At 42.6% G+C, this 19351-nt stretch overlaps 2 protein-coding genes across 2 annotated transcripts; both read left to right on the plus strand.

Annotated features, from left to right (window-relative positions):
* The first annotated feature begins 7033 nt into the window (after window positions 1-7033).
* MYF6 (myogenic factor 6) lies at window positions 7034-8894 on the plus strand. Its single transcript, XM_029206106.1, has 3 exons — window positions 7034-7638; window positions 7928-8018; window positions 8257-8894. Exons 1-3 carry the CDS (start codon window positions 7120-7122, stop codon window positions 8373-8375), a joined length of 729 nt encoding a protein of 242 aa, XP_029061939.1. The 5' UTR covers window positions 7034-7119; the 3' UTR covers window positions 8376-8894.
* Window positions 8895-16295: 7401 nt separating this feature from the next.
* On the plus strand, window positions 16296-19060 carry MYF5 (myogenic factor 5). Its single transcript, XM_029206101.1, has 3 exons — window positions 16296-16948; window positions 17793-17868; window positions 18273-19060. Exons 1-3 carry the CDS (start codon window positions 16448-16450, stop codon window positions 18461-18463), a joined length of 768 nt encoding a protein of 255 aa, XP_029061934.1. The 5' UTR covers window positions 16296-16447; the 3' UTR covers window positions 18464-19060.
* Window positions 19061-19351: the final 291 nt, after the last annotated feature.

Genomic DNA, 19351 nt, shown 5'->3' on the forward strand with positions numbered 1-19351 from the left:
ATGATAGCTTATACTTAAACAGAAGAAAATTTATAAAATAATTTAAATGATTTAATAAAAAGATTATACTTACATTGTGAAATTATACAGCACGGTTTTTCCAATCACAACATCTAGCTCAGATCTTGAAATCAGGGAAGATAAAACTTAACGTGATTAATTTTTATGTGACTAGTGGCACTTTGAAAATACAATCCCTGTACTTCAAAAACACCAGATTATATACAATTTAAACATTTTATAACTTTTGCCATATTTCTATCACTTACTATCCTAAAAGCTAACATGCATTATCTCAAGGCGAAATGTCTGAGCTTCTGAAAAAGTATGAAATGTGTGTGTACGTCTGATTAAACAACTTTTTTTTCCAAACCGGTAGAAAAACTTTATGGAATAAATGTGTTTGTACAGTGGTGACTATTTGTCACAGTAGGCTGTGACATAGGCATTAAAGCACCAACTATTTTGGACAATGTCATAACCAGCCAGTTGGAGGGCAGTAACAAAATACTTGGCTAACCATTCTATACTAGAGACATCTGTTTAGCTTAACAAGCTAGTAACATCAGACCCTACTATAATTTGGGTCATCTGAATATCACAATTCATTTAGTTTTTAAAAGATGTAAATAACATTGAAAAATCATTCCATATATCTTAGAAATTTTAAACATTAGTTTTACGTAGCATCATGGAAAATGTTTATGTAATATTTTAAGTGAAAAAGGCCATATATGCATGATACTGTATTATATCTATATTCTTAAAATTATGTAATACAAAATTTACATTATGTATTATTAATAATATAAAATTTTTGGTCATATAGAAGACAAAAAAAGCAAAGTATGATTTATTGAGGTGACACGTAGATGGATGATTTTTCTTCAATCAAAAGTTAAATAATATAATACCAATTTGTATTGTTTACTATGCGCTAGACACTGTATATTGTTTATTAACATTGTTTTAATCATTAAAACAACCTTATAAGGTAATATTATTTCCATTTTATGGACTAGTTGAGACTTAGAGAAGTTAAATAACTTGCCCAAGGTCAAATATTAGCAAGTGGCAGAGCTGGGCCTAGGATTTAGATCTAACATCAAACCCCATATTTGTAATCACTATAATTATGTTTAAAGAAAAAAGTCTACTTTATATATACTGCACTCTGTTCATTGTTCTTATTTATGAATAGATACTTGTCAGCATCTATCCTGTTTTTCCTGGAAGTAAGGTGACCAACTTGTTCTGATTTGTCCAGGATTTCCCAGTCTTTGTACTGAAAGTGGGACCTCTTGGGTACTTGTCCTAAGCAAACCTTTGCCAGTTGGTGACCCACAGGGAAGGAATACGTAACCTGAAAACATTCTAATGGTTCACAAATGTTGCTCTCAAACTCCTAAATCTGAATGAAAATAGGGAGAGTGCAGAATTATAAAGAGAACTTCATTTTTTAAGCACCAAATAAGAGTTTCTCAGGTAGACGAGCATTTATGGTCTCTTTCCCTGGACACTGTGCCTAGAAAATAAACGAGCAGCAGCCTCTTTCAGTAGCATTTTGTGTCTAGTACATGAACTGAACACAGGTTTTTGTGGAAGCCCTGCTCTATTCCCAAGTGGAAGGGAAAGGGGGGTGAGAGCAAAGAGTAAAAAATATATTTGAAAAATCTGAAGAGCAGCCTCTCTGGTTCCTCCTCTGCTCATCTTAGACACATTTCTTTGGAGCTATTTTGAAAAAGGCAGCTGCACAGCAGTCCCTGTAATCCAGATCCAGCCCCATTTCTCTGCCCAACTTCTCACTGCCACAGTCTGGAAGTTGCATTCGCCTTTAAAACATTCCCTTCTCCTCTGCTTGGTCTGTGCCCCTCCCCCATGTCCTCTGAAGTAACTCGAATGTTCTGTCAGTCTAAGTGCAAACTATTTTTACCACAGTGTTCGGGAATCTCTGGGCACACACTGTCTGCAGATTAGGTAAATTACAGGTGCATGGGTTCAGGTTACTCATCTAGCAGCCACAAGTTTAAAGCATTAATCTGCCTCTTCTGAATTTTCCCTTTCAGTCAGCAGGCCCTTCCTTCACCTTCTACTTCTTCAGGGCCACTCACTGGCCTTGTTAGTTGATCATCTTCTCCCGGCAGGCTGGACTTAGTGCTGTTCATTTTCTTTCTCTCCTTGCCCTCCTCCACCCCCTTTCTTTTACTCCGTTTTCTCCTCTTTCTTTCCACTGCTGAAAAAGTATATTTTCTATCTGGCCCTCAGGTCTACTTTCTCAGCTGTAACTGAAACTGCTTTCTTTGAACCCAGCTATGCAATAATATAGCCAAATTCCTTAGGTATAACCCACAAAAATCTCTTCATCAGTTTCTGACTAACCCTGTGTCTACTTCTTCCCTGACCTTCCTCCTACTGTCACCACTACTCCAATCCACAGGTTTGTTAAAAATCTTCAACTCTGCTCCCTAGAAATACCAACCCAACATCTCAGGAACTTATGTCCTTTCGCAAGCTTCCATTCATGACAGACTCTTCATTGTTATACACTCATAAAGAACCACATTCTTTTCCTCCAAAGTTCCTAGCTCAGGTAGTCATTTTTTTAATTAGTGTCTGTCCCCCAGTAATTGGAAATTTGTTGAGGGCATAAATACATGAAGCACAATTATCAGAGTCACTAGTTCTAATATTTTCACTTCCATTACCCCATTAACACAAATAAATCCCTAAATTTATCCTAAACATCTGTCTTAACAAATCTAGGTATTTCAGTTAATTCCCTTTGGCTATTTCAATCAGAGGCCTTATGAATTGAGTAGGGGAAGGAAGGAAATTAAAATTTGTTGAGTGCATATTCCATAGCAAGGACTCAACATATATTTTTTTCCATTTTATGCTAACAACAAACCTGTGATGTATACACTACATATGCCATTTGATCTCTTATAAAACTGAGGCTTGGAATGTATAATTGAGGATGGCTAGAACTTAGATTCTGGCTTACTCCGAGACTGTTTTTCTACCACATAACAGCACCTTCCCAAAGGCTCATAGCTAAAATCCACCATTGGCTGAGCTGGCCATAATCCTTTTCCTCCCACTCCTTTTCACGGAGAAGAAGAACTGGACATACTCAAGCTTTTGTGGAGATGATGGGAAGAAAATGCATTTACAAATAACTAAGCATGAAGTAAGAATAATGGGGTGGTAAACTATTTGAAAACTCTCAATTCTATCACTAGCTTACTTTCACATTTCGTTATGAATGAACTCTAGGCCCCTGAAGTGATTTACTGACACAATATTATTATTCTCTTATTATTATTTACTTTTTCCATAATTAAAAAAACATATTTGAACTATTTAAACCTTGGAGGATAAACCTGTTTTGACCACTTGTCAAGATCTGTGTCTCCCAAGTTGTACTGAGAAATAATGTAATTGCAATTACAGGCATCTCACATTTTGTTTGAGTTCCAAGAGTTCCGTATTTAGTTGTCTGGGATCATTGCGTATTTTCCCATTACCTAATCTAATAAAAAATGGTTATTTCCCAAGCTGGCATTTCCTTTTCTCTCTCTTCCCATCCCTACTCCCAATCCCCAAAACAACAACAAAAGAGGGAAAAATCTGTTTGAACAAAGGTGAATAACAACATTAATTTTATTGGCCCGAGTTCTAGAGAATGTTGTGAAAGGGGCTTTGTAGTTTAATAAGAAATGACAGTTCAATAGTGATAGTTGAATTCACACAAAGAAATGCCACCCCTTTCTGGGAAGTTGCTCTTGATCAGCACCCCAAAGCTTTTTCTTCTTCTTTCTAGAATCTTCTCTTTCTACATTTTGAACTGTTTCTCCAGTGACAACACTTAAATAAGGGGAAAATGAAGGAGAAAGTGCACACTTTCATATTCTTTAGCAGGTTCATGATGTGCAGACTTTCTCATATCTACCCGATACCTCTTAAAATCAGTGGTGAATCTAAGAATGGTGTCACCTTAAACGTTACTTTTTTTTTTTTTTTGTGGTACGCGGGCCTCTCACTGCTGTGGCCTCTCCCGTTGCGGAGCACAGGCTCCGGACGCGCAGGCTCAGCGGCCATGGCCCACGGGCCCAGCCGCTCCGCGGCATGTGGGATCCTCCCGGACCGGGGCACGAACCCGTGTCCCCTGCATCGGCAGGCGGACTCTCAACCACTGCGCCACCAGGGAAGCCCCACTTCTTTTTTTTTTTAATACATCTTTATAGGAGTATAATTGCTTCACAATGCTGTGTTACTTTCTGTTGTGCAACAAAGTGAATCAGCCATATGCATACATATATCCCCATATCCCCTCCCTCTTGAGCCTCCCTCCCACTCTCCCTATCCCACCCCTCTAGGTGGACACAAAGCACCGAGCTGATCTCCCTGCGCTATGCAGCTGCTTCCCACTAGCTATCTATTTTACATTTGGTAGTGTATATATGTCGATGCTTCGTTACTTCTGTCACCCAAGCAACAAAATTCCCTAGAAGTGATCTTTTTCTTATCTCATTTTTTCTCTATACCTAATTGCAGTAATAAAAATACTTTTATAGGTATGCAACATTTTTGAAGCAATTTCACATTTTTAAAAACTTTATCATGACCTTTGAGAGTATGATGTCTTCGTCATTATACATGTTATGGGTGAAAAAACTGAGAATTTGAGATATTAGGGTTGACTAAGTTCTCATAGGCCCCAAACGATTGTGATCTAGGTCTTCCACCCCCAATTCCAGTGCTATTGCTTCCATTCTTTTAATTACTTAGTCAATTTCACTCACCCTTCTAGATTCCAACTCCATAAGAAGAGATCATTTTTCACCATTTTATTCTTGTCACCCAAGACACTATCTGGCACTCAGTAGGTACCCCAAACATGTCGAATAAATGAATTTCAGCTATTGTTATCTTAATAACCTTAGCAATAATGCTATATAACTTTACTGGTTAAAATGACTTTTCAAATTGTCTTCACATTACAAGATACAGCACAGAGTGAGGTTAAGAGCACAGGGTAAGTTTCCTTAATAGAGGTTAGGCTATTCCCTTAACTCTTGGAGCCTCCAATCTGGAGTCTTAACTTCTGATATCACAACCAGGGGAATGGCAGAAATAGGAGAAAATGTCACAAAAGTATTGGCTTCTTCTTATTCCCTGTGCCTCCTACTTTTCCAAACACAGAAAAATGGTTCTCACACTTGATAAGGAATTATTCAGCTGCACATAAGAAAAATGTAAAAACAGCACAAAATGTCAGAACTTAACATCCCAAGTCTGTGGCTCAATAGGAAGAGACTATGAAGAATTATCTTCCGGAATAAGTGATTTAACTAAAAAATGTAACTAGTTTCTACGTTGTCTGACCACTGAGTCCAAGGACGTTGTCTTCAGTCTCTTCATTTAAAAAGTGAAATCGTATTGAACACAGCCTATAATTATCACTGCTTGGGGTAGAATAAGAAGATCTTATGCTTCCATCTAGTTTTTCAGGCCCTGACTATAAAGGCTAAAACCAGAGTTGACTGTCACCCCAAAGGCAATTTAATGTCACCCCAAAGGCAATTTAAGGTTGGAAGGAGTCCTTCCAGAGCTCTGGGAGGGGAAGGAAAGGAAAGGGAAAGGGAAGGGATATTTTAAAAATTAAATAAATAAATTAAATTAAAGAATTTAAATAGGAGAAAAAATAAATCTCTGCTACAGCTGTGCTTTATTTCCTTCATAAGAAATGGTCTTAGCCTTGACATAGCCTTATGCTTTAAATAACTAATGTTCATCAAGTAGCTAATATAAGGTTACATGCTTCACACGCACGGTACCATTTGATCGAATTCTCACCAAAATTCCATAAGGCAACCATTGTTATCTTAAAGAAATCAAGACCTAGTATTACCCCTCCACACATAAATAGAAATTAACTTAGCTAAGACTTGAGGGGGCATCTTTGGAATTTGGGGGCCCTGCACTTCACCCTTATCTTGTACTGCCTCCTCAACCACCATACTTGTGTGTATTGGACCATGGGCAAACTGCAACTAAACATTCTGTTCCTTGGTTTGTATCTTGGTTGCTACCTTTCTCATCTGAATCCTATGAAAGAACTTATTTGGAGTCAGTGGATACCGAGAATGCTAATGAAAAAGCTATGACCACACATTGTAGAACAGGAGCCTTAACAGAGGCATCTTGGAGTGGCACGTTGAATCCTGGAATATCAAATAGCTATAGTGTGAGTCTTATTTCCACTAAAACTATTTTTCAAGAGACATTATTACATTTAGTGCATCCCCATCCTCAGTCCCACCCCTTACCTTATAGGTACTACTGCTCCACCGTGGAACAGGGGTACGGAATTCAGATCTTGGTTGCCACCCTCCAAAAAGAGATAGCCAAGGAAGGAATCTGAACACCCTCCAGCCACCCCCTTCCAGCTCCCAAACTGTCATTCAACCTTAGTAAAAGAGAGGAAAGAGATTTACCTGCTGCTATTGAGGCTGAAGCCTGAAAGTCATGTATAACCTTTGAAGGACTGTAATGGTTTTAATCACAGGAATAGCACCTTTTTGACAGGCAGGAGGGAGAAAAGAGCCGAACCAGTCTGCAAACATTAACCAAGCTATTTTGGAGCAATGGCTATTGCCTTTGAAATCTTTCATCATGGGTCTATACTTAGAATTCAGATGAGCCTGGGGGAGGGGAATGGAGCAGTGTTAATCCCCAGTTGTTCTGAAGTTGTCCTGTAAGCAGGTTAGCGTCTAAACTGCCCCAGATTGAAGTGTTCGATGCTTTGTTTAAATTATTGGATTCTCTCTATGTATTTTGTTTTAACCTGTTCTGCATATAGGTTGTCACATCATTCTGGGGGTGACACTTCTCAGTTTTCTTTCAAACTAGATGTTCTAGAGAGCACTGGCTGTAATCACGTTGAGAGACTGATGCTCCATGACAGCTAAAAGTTGGATTGAGTTTCAGGAGCTTCTATATATAAAGCTGGGGCGACTTAAGTCACCGCACTAATTAAATGCCATCTGGGTGGCTCCTCTGGGTTTTTGAGCCCATCACCCCGTTCAGACCGAGTCAGAGGCCAAGGAGGAGAACATGATGATGGACCTTTTTGAAACTGGCTCCTATTTCTTCTACTTGGATGGGGAAAATGTTACCCTGCAGCCGTTAGAAGTGGCAGAGGGCTCTCCTTTGTATCCAGGGAGTGATGGTACCCTGTCCCCCTGCCAGGACCAAATGCCCCCGGAAGCTGGGAGCGACAGCAGCGGAGAGGAACATGTCCTGGCGCCCCCAGGCCTGCAGCCTCCTCACTGCCCCGGCCAATGCCTGATCTGGGCTTGCAAGACCTGCAAGAGAAAATCTGCCCCCACTGACCGGCGGAAGGCCGCCACCCTGCGCGAGAGGAGGCGGCTAAAGAAAATCAACGAGGCCTTCGAGGCACTGAAGCGGCGGACTGTGGCCAACCCCAACCAGAGACTGCCCAAGGTGGAGATTCTGCGGAGCGCCATCAACTACATTGAGCGGTTGCAGGACCTGCTGCACCGGCTGGATCAGCAGGACAAAATGCAGGAGCTAGGGGTGGACCCCTTCAGCTACAGACCCAAGCAAGAGAATGTAAGCCCAGATGCTGCCGGGGCCGGGAATGCATAGGCTGATTAGTCGCCCTCCTTGGGGCCTTAACCTCCAGCTGCTCGGTCTCCGTTCGCGTCCTCCTTCCTCACCCGCCCCTCCCGGTCCCTCTCAAATGAACCCCCGGTGACCCGTGAACACGGGGTGCCTGCAATAGGCAGGAAATTCGTACCCGGCCTGAGGAAACAGGGGAGACCCCCCTCACAAAGGGTGCCCTACCCCACCCCCGGAACCGATGTTTCTTGGCTAATCTGCTGCCTCGGTTTTCCTCCAGCTTGAGGGTGCGGATTTCCTGCGCACCTGCAGCTCCCAGTGGCCAAGTGTTTCGGATCATTCCAGGGGGCTCGTGATAACTGCCAAGGAAGGTAAAGTAAAAGGGCACTGGACTGCGCTGGAGAACATCCCGGGAGGGGACTGGGGTGCTCGCTGGGGGCAGAAAGCGCTCGGAGCCCAGCAGGAGCCTGGACGGTCCCTAAGAGACCGGCGCTCCTTGCACGGGGACCAGTCCTCCCGCGCGGTCTAAGTGGCTTCGCGCGGGGCGCGGGGCTGCCGGCTTCTTCCTTCCTTCGGGGTTATGTTTGTGTGTGTGTTTTCTGCGCTCAGCAGGGGCAAGCATTGATTCATCGGCCTCGAGTAGCCTTCGATGTCTTTCCTCCATCGTGGACAGCATCTCCTCGGAGGAGCACAAACTCCCCTGCGCGGAGGAGGTGGTGGAGAAGTAACCCGGCGCCGGTGCTTGGGATGTCCTCCACGTAGCAGGAAGATCCCTCCCTCCCTCATTCGCCTAATCCTTTAGGTCACGTTACAGTAATATTTAGGAACCCAGACCCAGGAGCTTATGAAAGGGAAGGAGCCATATTCACAAAGAAACTTCTCGGAAACTGTTGTGCACGCTCAGATGAAAAAGCCTTTCGGCTTTGGGCTTGTATTTGGGGAACCGCGAGTGACTTAGATCTAGCAGTTTTGCTTTGTTTTTGTTTGGTTGGTTTTGTAATATATTTACTTTTATTACGATGATCCTTTTGTGCCATGTTCAAAAGAAGTTCATTCCTGTTTAAAGCAAAGTGGGAACGTTGCATCTAAATGTTAGTGGTATTGAATATATTTTTGTAAATAATCTTAGTACTTTCATTTTTTAATGTAAACCTAAGAAATATATTTTAAATGTGTAGTGACGTATTGTATATAAAATGTGCGAGGATCCTGATATTGTAATATTAAAATGTAAGTTTCTATATGAACAAAGTTGTTCCTAATTTGATTCAACTGAAAAAAATATGTTTGAGGCATAAATAAAGGTGAACCACATTTTAATTTAGAAATCACCCAAGCCCATTTATTTGGGCGTTTACTTATGGACTGATTTAAAGGGATGGAAAATGGGTTGTTTTCCTGTGTCTGAATTAAACTGTTCACTTTTCTATCTCATGTAGACCCCACACTTGTGGTTAGAAATGAAGACCATCCGGAAGAAATCTGCCCTTTTCCCTTTTATCAGCATCCCTTTTCTTTCTGTTTTAACTGTCCTTTACCTGGAGATCTGGGTGAGATTTACTTTCTCAAAGTTAACAACTGAATGTTCAATCGAGGAAAATCTCATTGTTACAAGAAATTACCGCACAAAAATTCTGCTCATTTGCCTAAAAAAATCTTCAGCTAATTTAGCCCGAATTACTTTCCCTCTTTGAATTTACAGGCCCGGCCCCTCGTGAGGAAGCATTCATATGGTGCACCAGGGGCTGCGCTGGCTTCTGAGCCAGGTCTCTGGTCCCTCCCGGGTTTTCTTGAACTAGACTGGTGGCTAGAAGACTGGAATAGCCTCAAGACCTCTTGTGGCTTGGGTTTGTTTTCCAAATAGAAAGATAAAAGAAGGGGACGATCTGTCTCATGAGGTGGGGTGGGCATCTTTGAAGGAAGGTTGCTTCAAGAGAGGTAAGGGTTAAATGGCTGAGGGCAAAAGACAACAACAACACACATGAAACCTCTTAGCTGGACCAAATAGCAAAGCCCCAGAGAGGCTTGAAGCCCCAGGAGCTCCTCACCGTGAGGATTTTACAACGTGTGCCAGGTTTGTTTATCCTGTAACCTCAGGAAGAAACGACCACCAAGAATCACAGTGGGAAGTGAAGCAGAGGAAAGAGGCAAGCTATTTCTTTGGAATTGCTACTTCTCTCTTACATTCCGTAAATGGTACTTTCACTCCCCCCGCCCGCCCTTAACTGCTTCCTTCCCTCTTTTTCTCTACAGCTAGACCTCAGTTCAGAAATGTGAAAATCAAATTTAATTCAGCACTTCCCAGCCCAAACTTCATTCCCAACGCTCCAGTCTGGACCTTGTTGCCCACCGCCAGAGTTCCAGATGCCGCCACAGACCGCGCCCCCCGCAGGCATGGAGCAGTGTCTTGCCCCTTTAGCATTTCAAAAAGCTTCTTCCTGGGGATAATAGTTACTCAGTTTTCTGAGTGTATGGATAATTCTACTTTCTCCTAAAATGCAGAAAGCTTCATAGAGGAAACTGATCTTGACATATAATCCCTCTCAAAAGTGTGAGAGAAGTAGGTGGGAGTGTTAGTGGATGCAAACTGCTGAACCTCTGTGCGCCATAAACTGGATTGAATCTTCGCTGCTACGGTGTAAACGTGGAACTATCACTGCTCCTCTCTTTTTCCCGTTTCCTCATTTATAAAATAATGGGGATGACTATAATAGTGCTTAACTCCTGGGGTTCTGAAGATTCACTGAGATAAAGTTCTTAACCAAAACAGGACACAAAAATAAACACTAAATGTCAGCTGTTTTTATTTTTCATTAGTAAATCTAAATTGACCATCAAGAGGCTTTTCTTCCACCAAAAGCCACAGTTCCATGAGATTTAGTTTTCTAGCTTTTTTGCAGGCTCTGGCTGAGAAAGTATTAATAACAATGAGACCAGCAGTAAAATGAATGAGCCATTACTAACACTTTACCTGTTTACTCATATAACCCTACGAAAACCTGTAAAGGGGTCCTTTTGTTATCTCTTATGAGAAAAGGATACTTTGGAACAGAGAGGAGTTCTTGCAGTTTTAAGTACAGAGCCAGGATTTGGAGCCAGTCAACATCAGTGGCTTCAAGCTCGCTCTCTGAATTGCTTATGCATCCTGAAAGAGAAGCCCTTGAGAAATGAGGAGCATTTAAGGACTGCAGAATAACTTGGCTGTATTTGACAATTGTTTTCCAAAAGCTCTTTCTCAAGAGTGATTAGCTAGTAAACTCCAAATTAGAGGAGTCATTTAATTAAAAGATATGTGGTCAAGCATTGCAAATTATCTAATCAGAACACATGTAACTGAAGATGGCTTACTGGCGTGTATATCCATTAATCATGCTTATTATGTATCTATGATTTTCTTCCTGAGAATCGATAACGATTTCCTAAAAATATATATGTACACGCACACCCCTATATTTTGGATAATCAGATTCATGCCACAACTGAAATCAGATGTCATAAGTGACCAGGTGAACTCATTTACTTTATAACTGTGCATATATTTATAATAAGATTTGTGTTATAGTCTGCTCATCAGCAGAAAGCTTTTATCAATTCACGGACTTTAATTGCTGATAGTTTTTATTCAGTCTTTGCAAATCAAATCCTCTCTATCTCTCTTGGCGGGGTAACTTGAGAAACTGTTTGGAATAAGTTTGCCTATAGAAGTCTCTTCATTAAATAGAGCAAATATTTCCCAAAGACTTCATGTGACCTCCACTGCTATAGCTGACATGTTAGGCTTTCCAATGAAATCCTTGGTGTGTTTGCAATTTAAATGTTTTTATTTGATATTAATGATGATAAGCTTGACTAAGGCCAAAGCCAAAACAAACAGGGCTGTGGAAGCAGAAAATCAAGATGTTAATAACTTGGTAAAGATAAGCAATTTGAGATTAAAACTGAGCCTCTTTCCAGAGGCAGGCATGAAGTTATCAAGTATAAAATAACGAGTGACTTTCTCTTTTATGTTACTATAGAAATAATTTGTAGAATGTCAAATGTCAGCTTTCTGAAACTAACTTAATCATCACACCTGGATCATTGAGTTTCAAGCCTGAACGTAGTGGAAATCCACTTATGTCTAATGGACTCATTTTTTTTTTTTTTTCAGACTCTTTCATATGTTTTTAGGGTGGAGGTGTGGTGCTAAAATTCAATGTTCTCAAGTCCTCTTGAGACTGGCAGAGAAGTCCTGGGCTGCTAAAGTGACCTCTATCCCTATTAAGACATTTCTTAACTCAAAGTTACAATTTACCCATCTGTGCTTTCCTCTTAGTAATATTTTATCCCTTTTATTCATCTCAAAACCTTCCTCCTACAACACCTTGTCTGGAAAAAGTATTTTAAAAAAATTTTTAGTTTAAACTTTGAATATCTCATTTCCTACTCTAATGCATTATTAGTAAATTAGCAATAACATGGCATTTCCTCAAAGAGCTAAGCCATCAAGACATTTCCCCAACAGACTCCTCCAGTCACTCCCTTAAAGTCAGAAGAAGTGTTGCAAAAGATGACCCTCCTTCCTAGAGGTTTCATTCTGAAAAGCAATTTTTTGCAAGCCTAGTTCAGAGTCAGCCTGTGAGACGGGATGCCTATGCCATGTGCTGGAACAAAGATAACGCTGCAAGGACTGGCTACTTTCTCTACTCTCAAGGCTGCTAAAAGTCCTTACTCAGGCCTTTGATCTCTCCTGGGAGTCTTCGAATTCAAGCAGAGGCCAATGTCTTCCTCAGCTGTCTTCTCCACAAATTCTTCCAGCAGCTTTGGCAGGTACTAATGTGTTTACTTAGGTGTGCCTGGTTCCCAGAGCTAACAGCGGTTTGAAATTGTTTAGCACGTTGTTACGTCAGATATAATAAGCAAACATTTCAAGAACAACTCCCTTGGTCCAGGAGTTGATAAGGGTCTCAGGTAGGGGCAGAAACGAATTGAAATGAACTTATCTTCCTATGTATATTTGATTTCTCCTGCTAAGAGAAGCATGGAGAATTTTCAATTGTGCAGAATTCCTAGGGTGGGCAAATTTTACTAAAAATGGAAGCTCTAAGCATCATTTTGCTGGTGTGGTCTGTCCATCAACACTAGGATTGTTGCCATAATGGTTAAACTAAAATACGTTCTCTTTAAAAAAAAAAAAAAACTTGATGATTACTTAAAGGTCTTTGCAATTAATACCTGCTTACAAGTCTAAATTGTAAGAAAATTAAGCATGTGTTTATTTTTATTCAGAATGTAAAATGACACAAAAATTTAAAAACATTATATCTGTTGACACTTCACCAGAACCTTGGTGGGCATTCATTTATGACACCCAGCTGGGCTGAGTTTTCCTCCCATCATCTGACTACCGTGATACTTTCCTAGCAGACAGTCAGTGTTGGAATATCATTTCTAACAACCCGTTTACATATTAGACAATCTTGAGTTTTCTCTGCATGGAAGACATCCACTTCTCTGGAGAACTAGTGGAAAACAGTATTTTCATTCTTTTCTATGAGAAGCAAAAGCCAATCTTGTCTGATTTTGAGAAGAAGAGGCCACCCAGATGAGCACTGTAAACGACCTATTTTTAAAAAAGTAAATTTTAACTGTTTTCATACTTCTCTGTTCAATTTTCCCACTCAAAAAAAATTTTTTTTTCCTCTGTCTCGTTCACTCAGTTTCGCATTTTCCCCACCCACGGTCTTTCTTGGGAAAAGAGCAGGGGAATCTCTCCCGAATTAGGGGAGCCCAGCCATCTTTGAGGCGCTGGCTCCCTGCCTTCTTTGTATCCTGCCTCCCATTTTTTGATCTCTTTCTCTTCTCGCCCCTGACAGAGGTCTAAAAGTTTTGTTTCGTTTTTTTAACTTTGGTGCTCTGAGATCCTATTTTCAGCACTCGGGTCCCAAGGGTCCTCAACCCTGGACCCTGTTTCCCCCCTAGCAAGTCCCATTAAGCCGCCGGGCGCTTGTGTTTTCTCGGCTTCTTTAGTTCCACTCACCCGCGGCACTCTGGTAAATTTGTTTGAGATCACCTTACCAAAGACAGCCCTAACGTCTGAGAACCACCGTTCCTGACAGAGCTTCCTGAGTGACAGCGTCTTCCCAGCCCGGGAGCCGAGGGAAAGCTGTTGGGGACCGGCGTTTGCGAGTTTCTGCTCTGGAGCGTTAAGGACGCGCAGTGAGAACAAATTGATTCAAGAAAAAAACAAACGAAATTCACCTCTAGGAGCACAAACTCTCCACGGGGAAGCCTAGTTTCCAATTCTGTGTGACCGGGGGCAAATGACTTACTCCTTGAGCTTGGTTACCTTCTTTTAATAATGGGTCCACTTACAGTTGCCACAAAATTGTTGTAAGTCATAAACGAGTGAATACATGGAAAGGGTTGGGAAGAGTGCTTGGCAAATAGAAAATTCTTAATAATTGTTTGCTCCACACATGCAACGCTGAGCAGTTTGGGTACAAAGCACATTAGGTGCCTGGTGGAAAGAAATCAGCTGAAAGGCAAGGTAACTTCTATCTTCCGCTTAAAGTTTATTTGTGCCCAAATCTTAAATCTGCACACAACTCAGTTTTAGCTTCAACCAGTGTGTGAACTTCTGGACTCTCTAGGCAAAGAAAATGGTACTACTGCTGCTGACCAGAACCCTCTAGGCAAAGAAAATGGTACTATTGCTGCTGACCAGAACCTGTGGGACTTGGCTGAGAATTCCCAGATGAGAATATCTACCCACTACTGTGTTTCAGAGGTAGCAATGTGCTTGGTTTGGAATGTTTCCACCCACCTGGATGAGTCCTTTAGGAACTTAATTCTTTTATCTGGTGTAGCCCTGGGTACCTATTCATTTCAAAGGCAGCCACTTGTTAATAGTCCTAAATAAGGTACAGATGAATTTCCCACAGGCCTACAAAGCAGCCCGTTGGAATGAAAGGGCCTGATTTTCGAGGGTGGATGGTGGTGGTGGTGGTAGTGTCTTTGTCTTAGAGATGACAGAACTTGGAAGAGAGGACTGCGGCGGGGATGTCTGTAGCAAACCTTGGTGACTGACACTCTCCCACCTCTGGTTTCTGGGACCTTCACTTTGGAGTACAGATTTCACCTGAAAAAGTTAATACTTCTCTGGCTCCTGCAGACAGGGATCTGCCTGCCAGGGTTTCTTTCGGAAAATAATTTTAGGAAAAAGTAATAGAAAAGAAAGCTCCCTCAGCCCCCAGTACGTTCGGAGTCACAACAGTTACTGGACTGTATGACCCAAGATCAAGGTGAGAACTCTCTCTCCTCTTTGAATGAGGCTACAAGGCCTGACCCCAAACCTCAGAATACTTGTTTAGGCCTGAAGTAAGAGCTTTTCCCATACATAAACAGCAAGCCCCCCACCAACCCCCCACAAGTGATTTGGTAGTGGGTTAAGTAAGGGTGGAGGAGGATTGACAAAAGCTGATTAATAGGTTCATTGTCACTTAAATGGAAGCCCTCCCCTCTCGCCTTCTAGCCACCAAAGTTTCAAAGACCCTGCTGTGATTGCTTTTCTGGAAGGCTTTTGTCGCCAAAGTGTGTGAAGTTTCTCGGATTGGAGGAGTTGGAAATTTTACACGAGCCAAGAAGGATTGCTGTGCCGGCAGCTGGGACGCATCTGTAACGGTGTTAGTTTGCCTGAAAGCAGAAAATTAGCGACCCCAAAGCCCTGCTTGGCTGTTTAGTCTGTAGAAACGACAGGGCGGAGCAGAAAGAGAGGGAAAAGGGAGACGCACCCCTGGAAAGAAGTTCGCCGTCTAAAACTGGGTTTCTTAGAATACAAATCTTAAGAGGCGCAGTCAGTGCGTACCTTCCGCCGGCTCAGGGCCCATCAAAGGTCTGGCGCAAAAGAGGAGGCGCTCGGCAAACATGCGCATAAGCGGGAAAGAGAGGAAGGGAGGTGTGTTCCTGGCCACCTGGCCCTCCTGTGCCCACGCCTTTTGAATGAGCATAGTGAGAGAACTCAGAGCGGGCTCTGTCTTGGGGAAAACGAACCTTCCCCTCCCCGCTTACCCCCTATAACACAGAGCCTACAAAATGGCAATATGATGAGAAACAAAACAGATTAAAACAAAAATCTAGATCCACTCCATTATTGAAAGTGCCACTTCAAGCTCTTAGCAACCGATATTTGGCCTACTGGCTGAAAAAATGCCTGACAGAACTAAAGTTCATGAAAAAGAGAAACATCTGAAAATAAAGTGATCCCTCATGTCCCGGACTGGGAAGGCAGGTCCGCTTTTGGTGTCAGCTGAAGTAGGGAGTTCTATTTACTAATTATCTTTTTTAAATGTGACAGCAATCGTACAAAGTTGGATTTCCTTCGTTCCTTTTGTCTGTGACACCCTTTAAGTGTCCCTTGGTTTAGGTAATCTAGAGTGTGCAAGTAAGTGGGTTGGGGAGCCATCCATCACCCCCGCCCCAGCAGAAATGCAGTAAAACCATTAGCGTCAAAAGGGGCAGTAAACAGCAAGTTGTCTCTAGAGGAAAGGCGGAGGTTTGCCCAGACAGCCCCGGCGGGGGTTGCGGTGGGATATGCTAATAGTGCGGGGCCACTGGGGCCGGCCTCCCTTCCCCAAGAATATATAAAGATCCTCAACCCCAGCGCGGCTGACCCAGGCCGCCAGGCGTCTGCCCTTGTTAATTACCGGAGAAACCGACCAGGGAGCTCCGCCCGGGACTCGCCTGCCCGCAGCGGCGCCAGGCTCCGGTTTCTCCCCTATCTCGCTGCTGCCCAGGTGCACCTCCTTCCTCTCCGCAGAAGATGGACATGATGGATGGCTGCCAGTTCTCGCCTTCTGAGTACTTCTACGATGGCTCCTGCATCCCGTCCCCCGAGGGCGAGTTCGGGGACGAGTTTGAGCCGCGAGTGGCTGCTTTCGGGGCGCACAAAGCAGACCTGCAGGGCTCAGACGAGGACGAGCACGTGCGAGCACCTACGGGCCACCACCAGGCCGGCCACTGCCTCATGTGGGCCTGCAAAGCATGCAAGAGGAAGTCCACCACCATGGATCGGAGGAAGGCGGCCACCATGCGTGAGCGGAGACGCCTGAAGAAGGTCAACCAGGCTTTCGAGACGCTCAAGCGGTGCACCACGACCAACCCCAACCAGAGGCTGCCCAAGGTGGAGATCCTCAGGAATGCCATCCGCTACATTGAGAGCCTGCAGGAGCTGCTGAGGGAACAGGTGGAAAACTACTACAGCCTGCCAGGGCAGAGCTGCTCTGAGCCCACCAGCCCCACCTCCAGCTGCTCTGACGGCATGGTAAGAGAGAGCTCTGCACCTACTAGGCCCTTCCAATCTTTTACAAAAACCTTTACATCTCATTTAGGCCAGGTGTAGCGACTAAACAGCCAGTAGTTATTGGTGGATAGTTGGGGGTGGGAATGGGGAGGCAGGTGCTGAAAGAGAAGAGAGGTGCCGCATTTAGACAGATGCCAGGAAACAGGTAGCTGCGGACCAGGAGTTTAGTTTGACTTCCTACCAAGTTCTAAGTGTACATCGTAGGAAGAGGCTGTCACGTGAGATAGGTGGCTGTGAATGATCAATCAGATGTTTTCTCTACAACTCGGTTTATTTCCAGTATATACCACCAGTGGCCCCTGCCATACACTAACATCTAAAGGCAACTGTGTGAGGCTTCCACTGTCCCGCAGTTTGTAACTTAAGAGAGAAATGCCCGCGTGGCCCGAGTCCCTGCTCTGCTGAGGCCTGGCTGGAAGATGTTGATGCATTCTTTACAGAGGGCGTTTGCGCCAACGCTGCCAGGTTTTAATGTGTTTTTGCCCTGGGAAAGTGCTCTCTCTCTCTGAATTAGTGTGGCTTCCTTCTACTCCAATCCATTTTGCATGGTTAACCCAATGCACATGGCTGCTGAATCCCACCCGCCCTCTTCCTTTTGCTGCCTCTGTCCTCTTCTCCAAGCACAGAGATTGACCTCAGTGCCCTTGCAATTTGGTGAGGCTAGCCCTTCCTAAATCAAGGCAATGAAGGTATTTGACAGCGGTCAGTTTATGGAGCTGGTGGGCAAGCACTGCCTCACCCTACGTCAGAGCATCTTTTGCCAAGACCTGAAAACAAATGCCTTCTTTTGTATCTTTTATTATAGCCCGAATGTAACAGCCCTGTCTGGTCCAGAAAAAGCAGCAGTTTTGACAGCGTCTACTGTCCTGATGTACCAAATGGTAAGAATTGATGACCTCAGAGGAGTTTAAAAACCAGTTCAACTTCACAATTCAGCCTATCAAAGCAGAGTCTGTTCTTCCATGCGGTATTGGGAAGAGGATAGAATGGTATTTATGGCGTTTAGGGACAGAGCAAAATAAACACACATCTTCTGCTCAAAATCCCCCTAACAGATACATCCATGCACACACACAGACATAGGAGCTTTTGCTTGAAATATTACCCGGGTGCTTCTCCACTCCCCACCTTCATCCCCATGAATTGCTAGATATTTGTTGCAAATTTCTACATCAGGCTTTCTGTGACCACCTGACCTCTGGGTTTCAAAGGAGCTGACCTGCTGCTTAAGAGGCAACATAAGCAAGGATTTTTTTTTTTAATGGTTTTCTCTTTGTATCCTTAGTATATGCCACAGATAAAAGCTCCTTATCCAGCTTGGACTGCTTATCCAGCATAGTGGATCGGATCACCAACTCAGAGCAACCTGGATTGCCTCTCCAGGACCCAGCATCTCTCTCCCCAGTTGCCAGCACCGATTCTCAGTCTGCAACTCAAGGGGCCTCTAATTCCAGGCTCATCTATCATGTGCTATGAACTAAAAATCTAGTCTAGATCAGTTCTGCCAGGAGGGCCTATTACACAGGAGGAAAGATGCCAAAAAAGTCCAAAAGCAAGACAACCTGTAAATAAACATTTCTTTGCAGTTGTAAATTTGTAAATATTATCTTGCCACTTTATAAGAAAGTGTATTTAACTAAAAAGTCACTATTGCAATTAATACTTTCTTTTCCTTTGTCTTGCTTTAGATATATAGTTCCAGAGATACTATTTCTTATAGGGGGCAGTTCATCAAAGGTAGCTTGTTGCAATGCTTAACTTATATTTTTTATAAATATTGCTTATCAAAATATTACATCTGATGTTTAGAGCTTTATTTTTTTTCTTTAAAACTTTAGAATAGCTGTAAATCAGTTATAGGGAGTTTTAAATATATTTAACTTTTTTGCTTGTCTCTTTAATCCTTTGATTATATTGTGTAAAATAAAAATATAACAATACTGCCTAATGGTATATATTTTGATCTTATAAGAAATGCATCTTTTTAATGTAAGCACAAAATAGTATTTTGTGGATGATTTCAAGATATAAGAGATTTTGGAAATTTCACCACAAATAAAATTGTTTAAATGAAGAAACATTTTGGTTTATGATTTTGGTGAAAGAACCCCCTAATGGATTTGGCAGTCATTGATATGATATTTTTAAGTGGGGGCTGAAAATGCTGAAACAGTTGGTTTTGTGGATAAATCTGAATATTTACCATCTCATGGACTCACCTTAGGTCCTGTTGGTGTCACAGATGAAAATACCACATTTCTATTTTAAGCATACTTCAAGGGAGCCTACTAACTAAAATTTTTCTTTTACCTTAATGTTGCCCCATATAATGTCAAACTGTGTGTGTATGTGGGGGAAAGATAT

Source organism: Monodon monoceros, unplaced genomic scaffold (assembly GCF_005190385.1).
Source record: "Monodon monoceros isolate NGI ecotype Baffin Bay Population unplaced genomic scaffold, NGI_Narwhal_1 Super_Scaffold_6, whole genome shotgun sequence".
Lineage (NCBI taxonomy): Eukaryota > Metazoa > Chordata > Mammalia > Artiodactyla > Monodontidae > Monodon > Monodon monoceros.

What these genes read in the sequence shown, in the direction of transcription:
- MYF5 (XM_029206101.1), top strand. Translation starts at nt 16,448, where the DNA reads ATGGACATGATGGATGGCTGCCAGTTCTCGCCTTCTGAGTACTTCTAC. An exon ending in CCAGCTGCTCTGACGGCATG is followed by an intron (nt 16,949 to 17,792) that starts GTAAGAGAGAGC and finishes CTTTTATTATAG; the next exon opens with CCCGAATGTAACAGCCCTGT. An exon ending in CTGTCCTGATGTACCAAATG is followed by an intron (nt 17,869 to 18,272) that starts GTAAGAATTGAT and finishes TTGTATCCTTAG; the next exon opens with TATATGCCACAGATAAAAGC.
- MYF6 (XM_029206106.1), top strand. Translation starts at nt 7,120, where the DNA reads ATGATGATGGACCTTTTTGAAACTGGCTCCTATTTCTTCTACTTGGAT. An exon ending in ACAGACCCAAGCAAGAGAAT is followed by an intron (nt 7,639 to 7,927) that starts GTAAGCCCAGAT and finishes GTTTTCCTCCAG; the next exon opens with CTTGAGGGTGCGGATTTCCT. An exon ending in CGTGATAACTGCCAAGGAAG is followed by an intron (nt 8,019 to 8,256) that starts GTAAAGTAAAAG and finishes TTCTGCGCTCAG; the next exon opens with CAGGGGCAAGCATTGATTCA.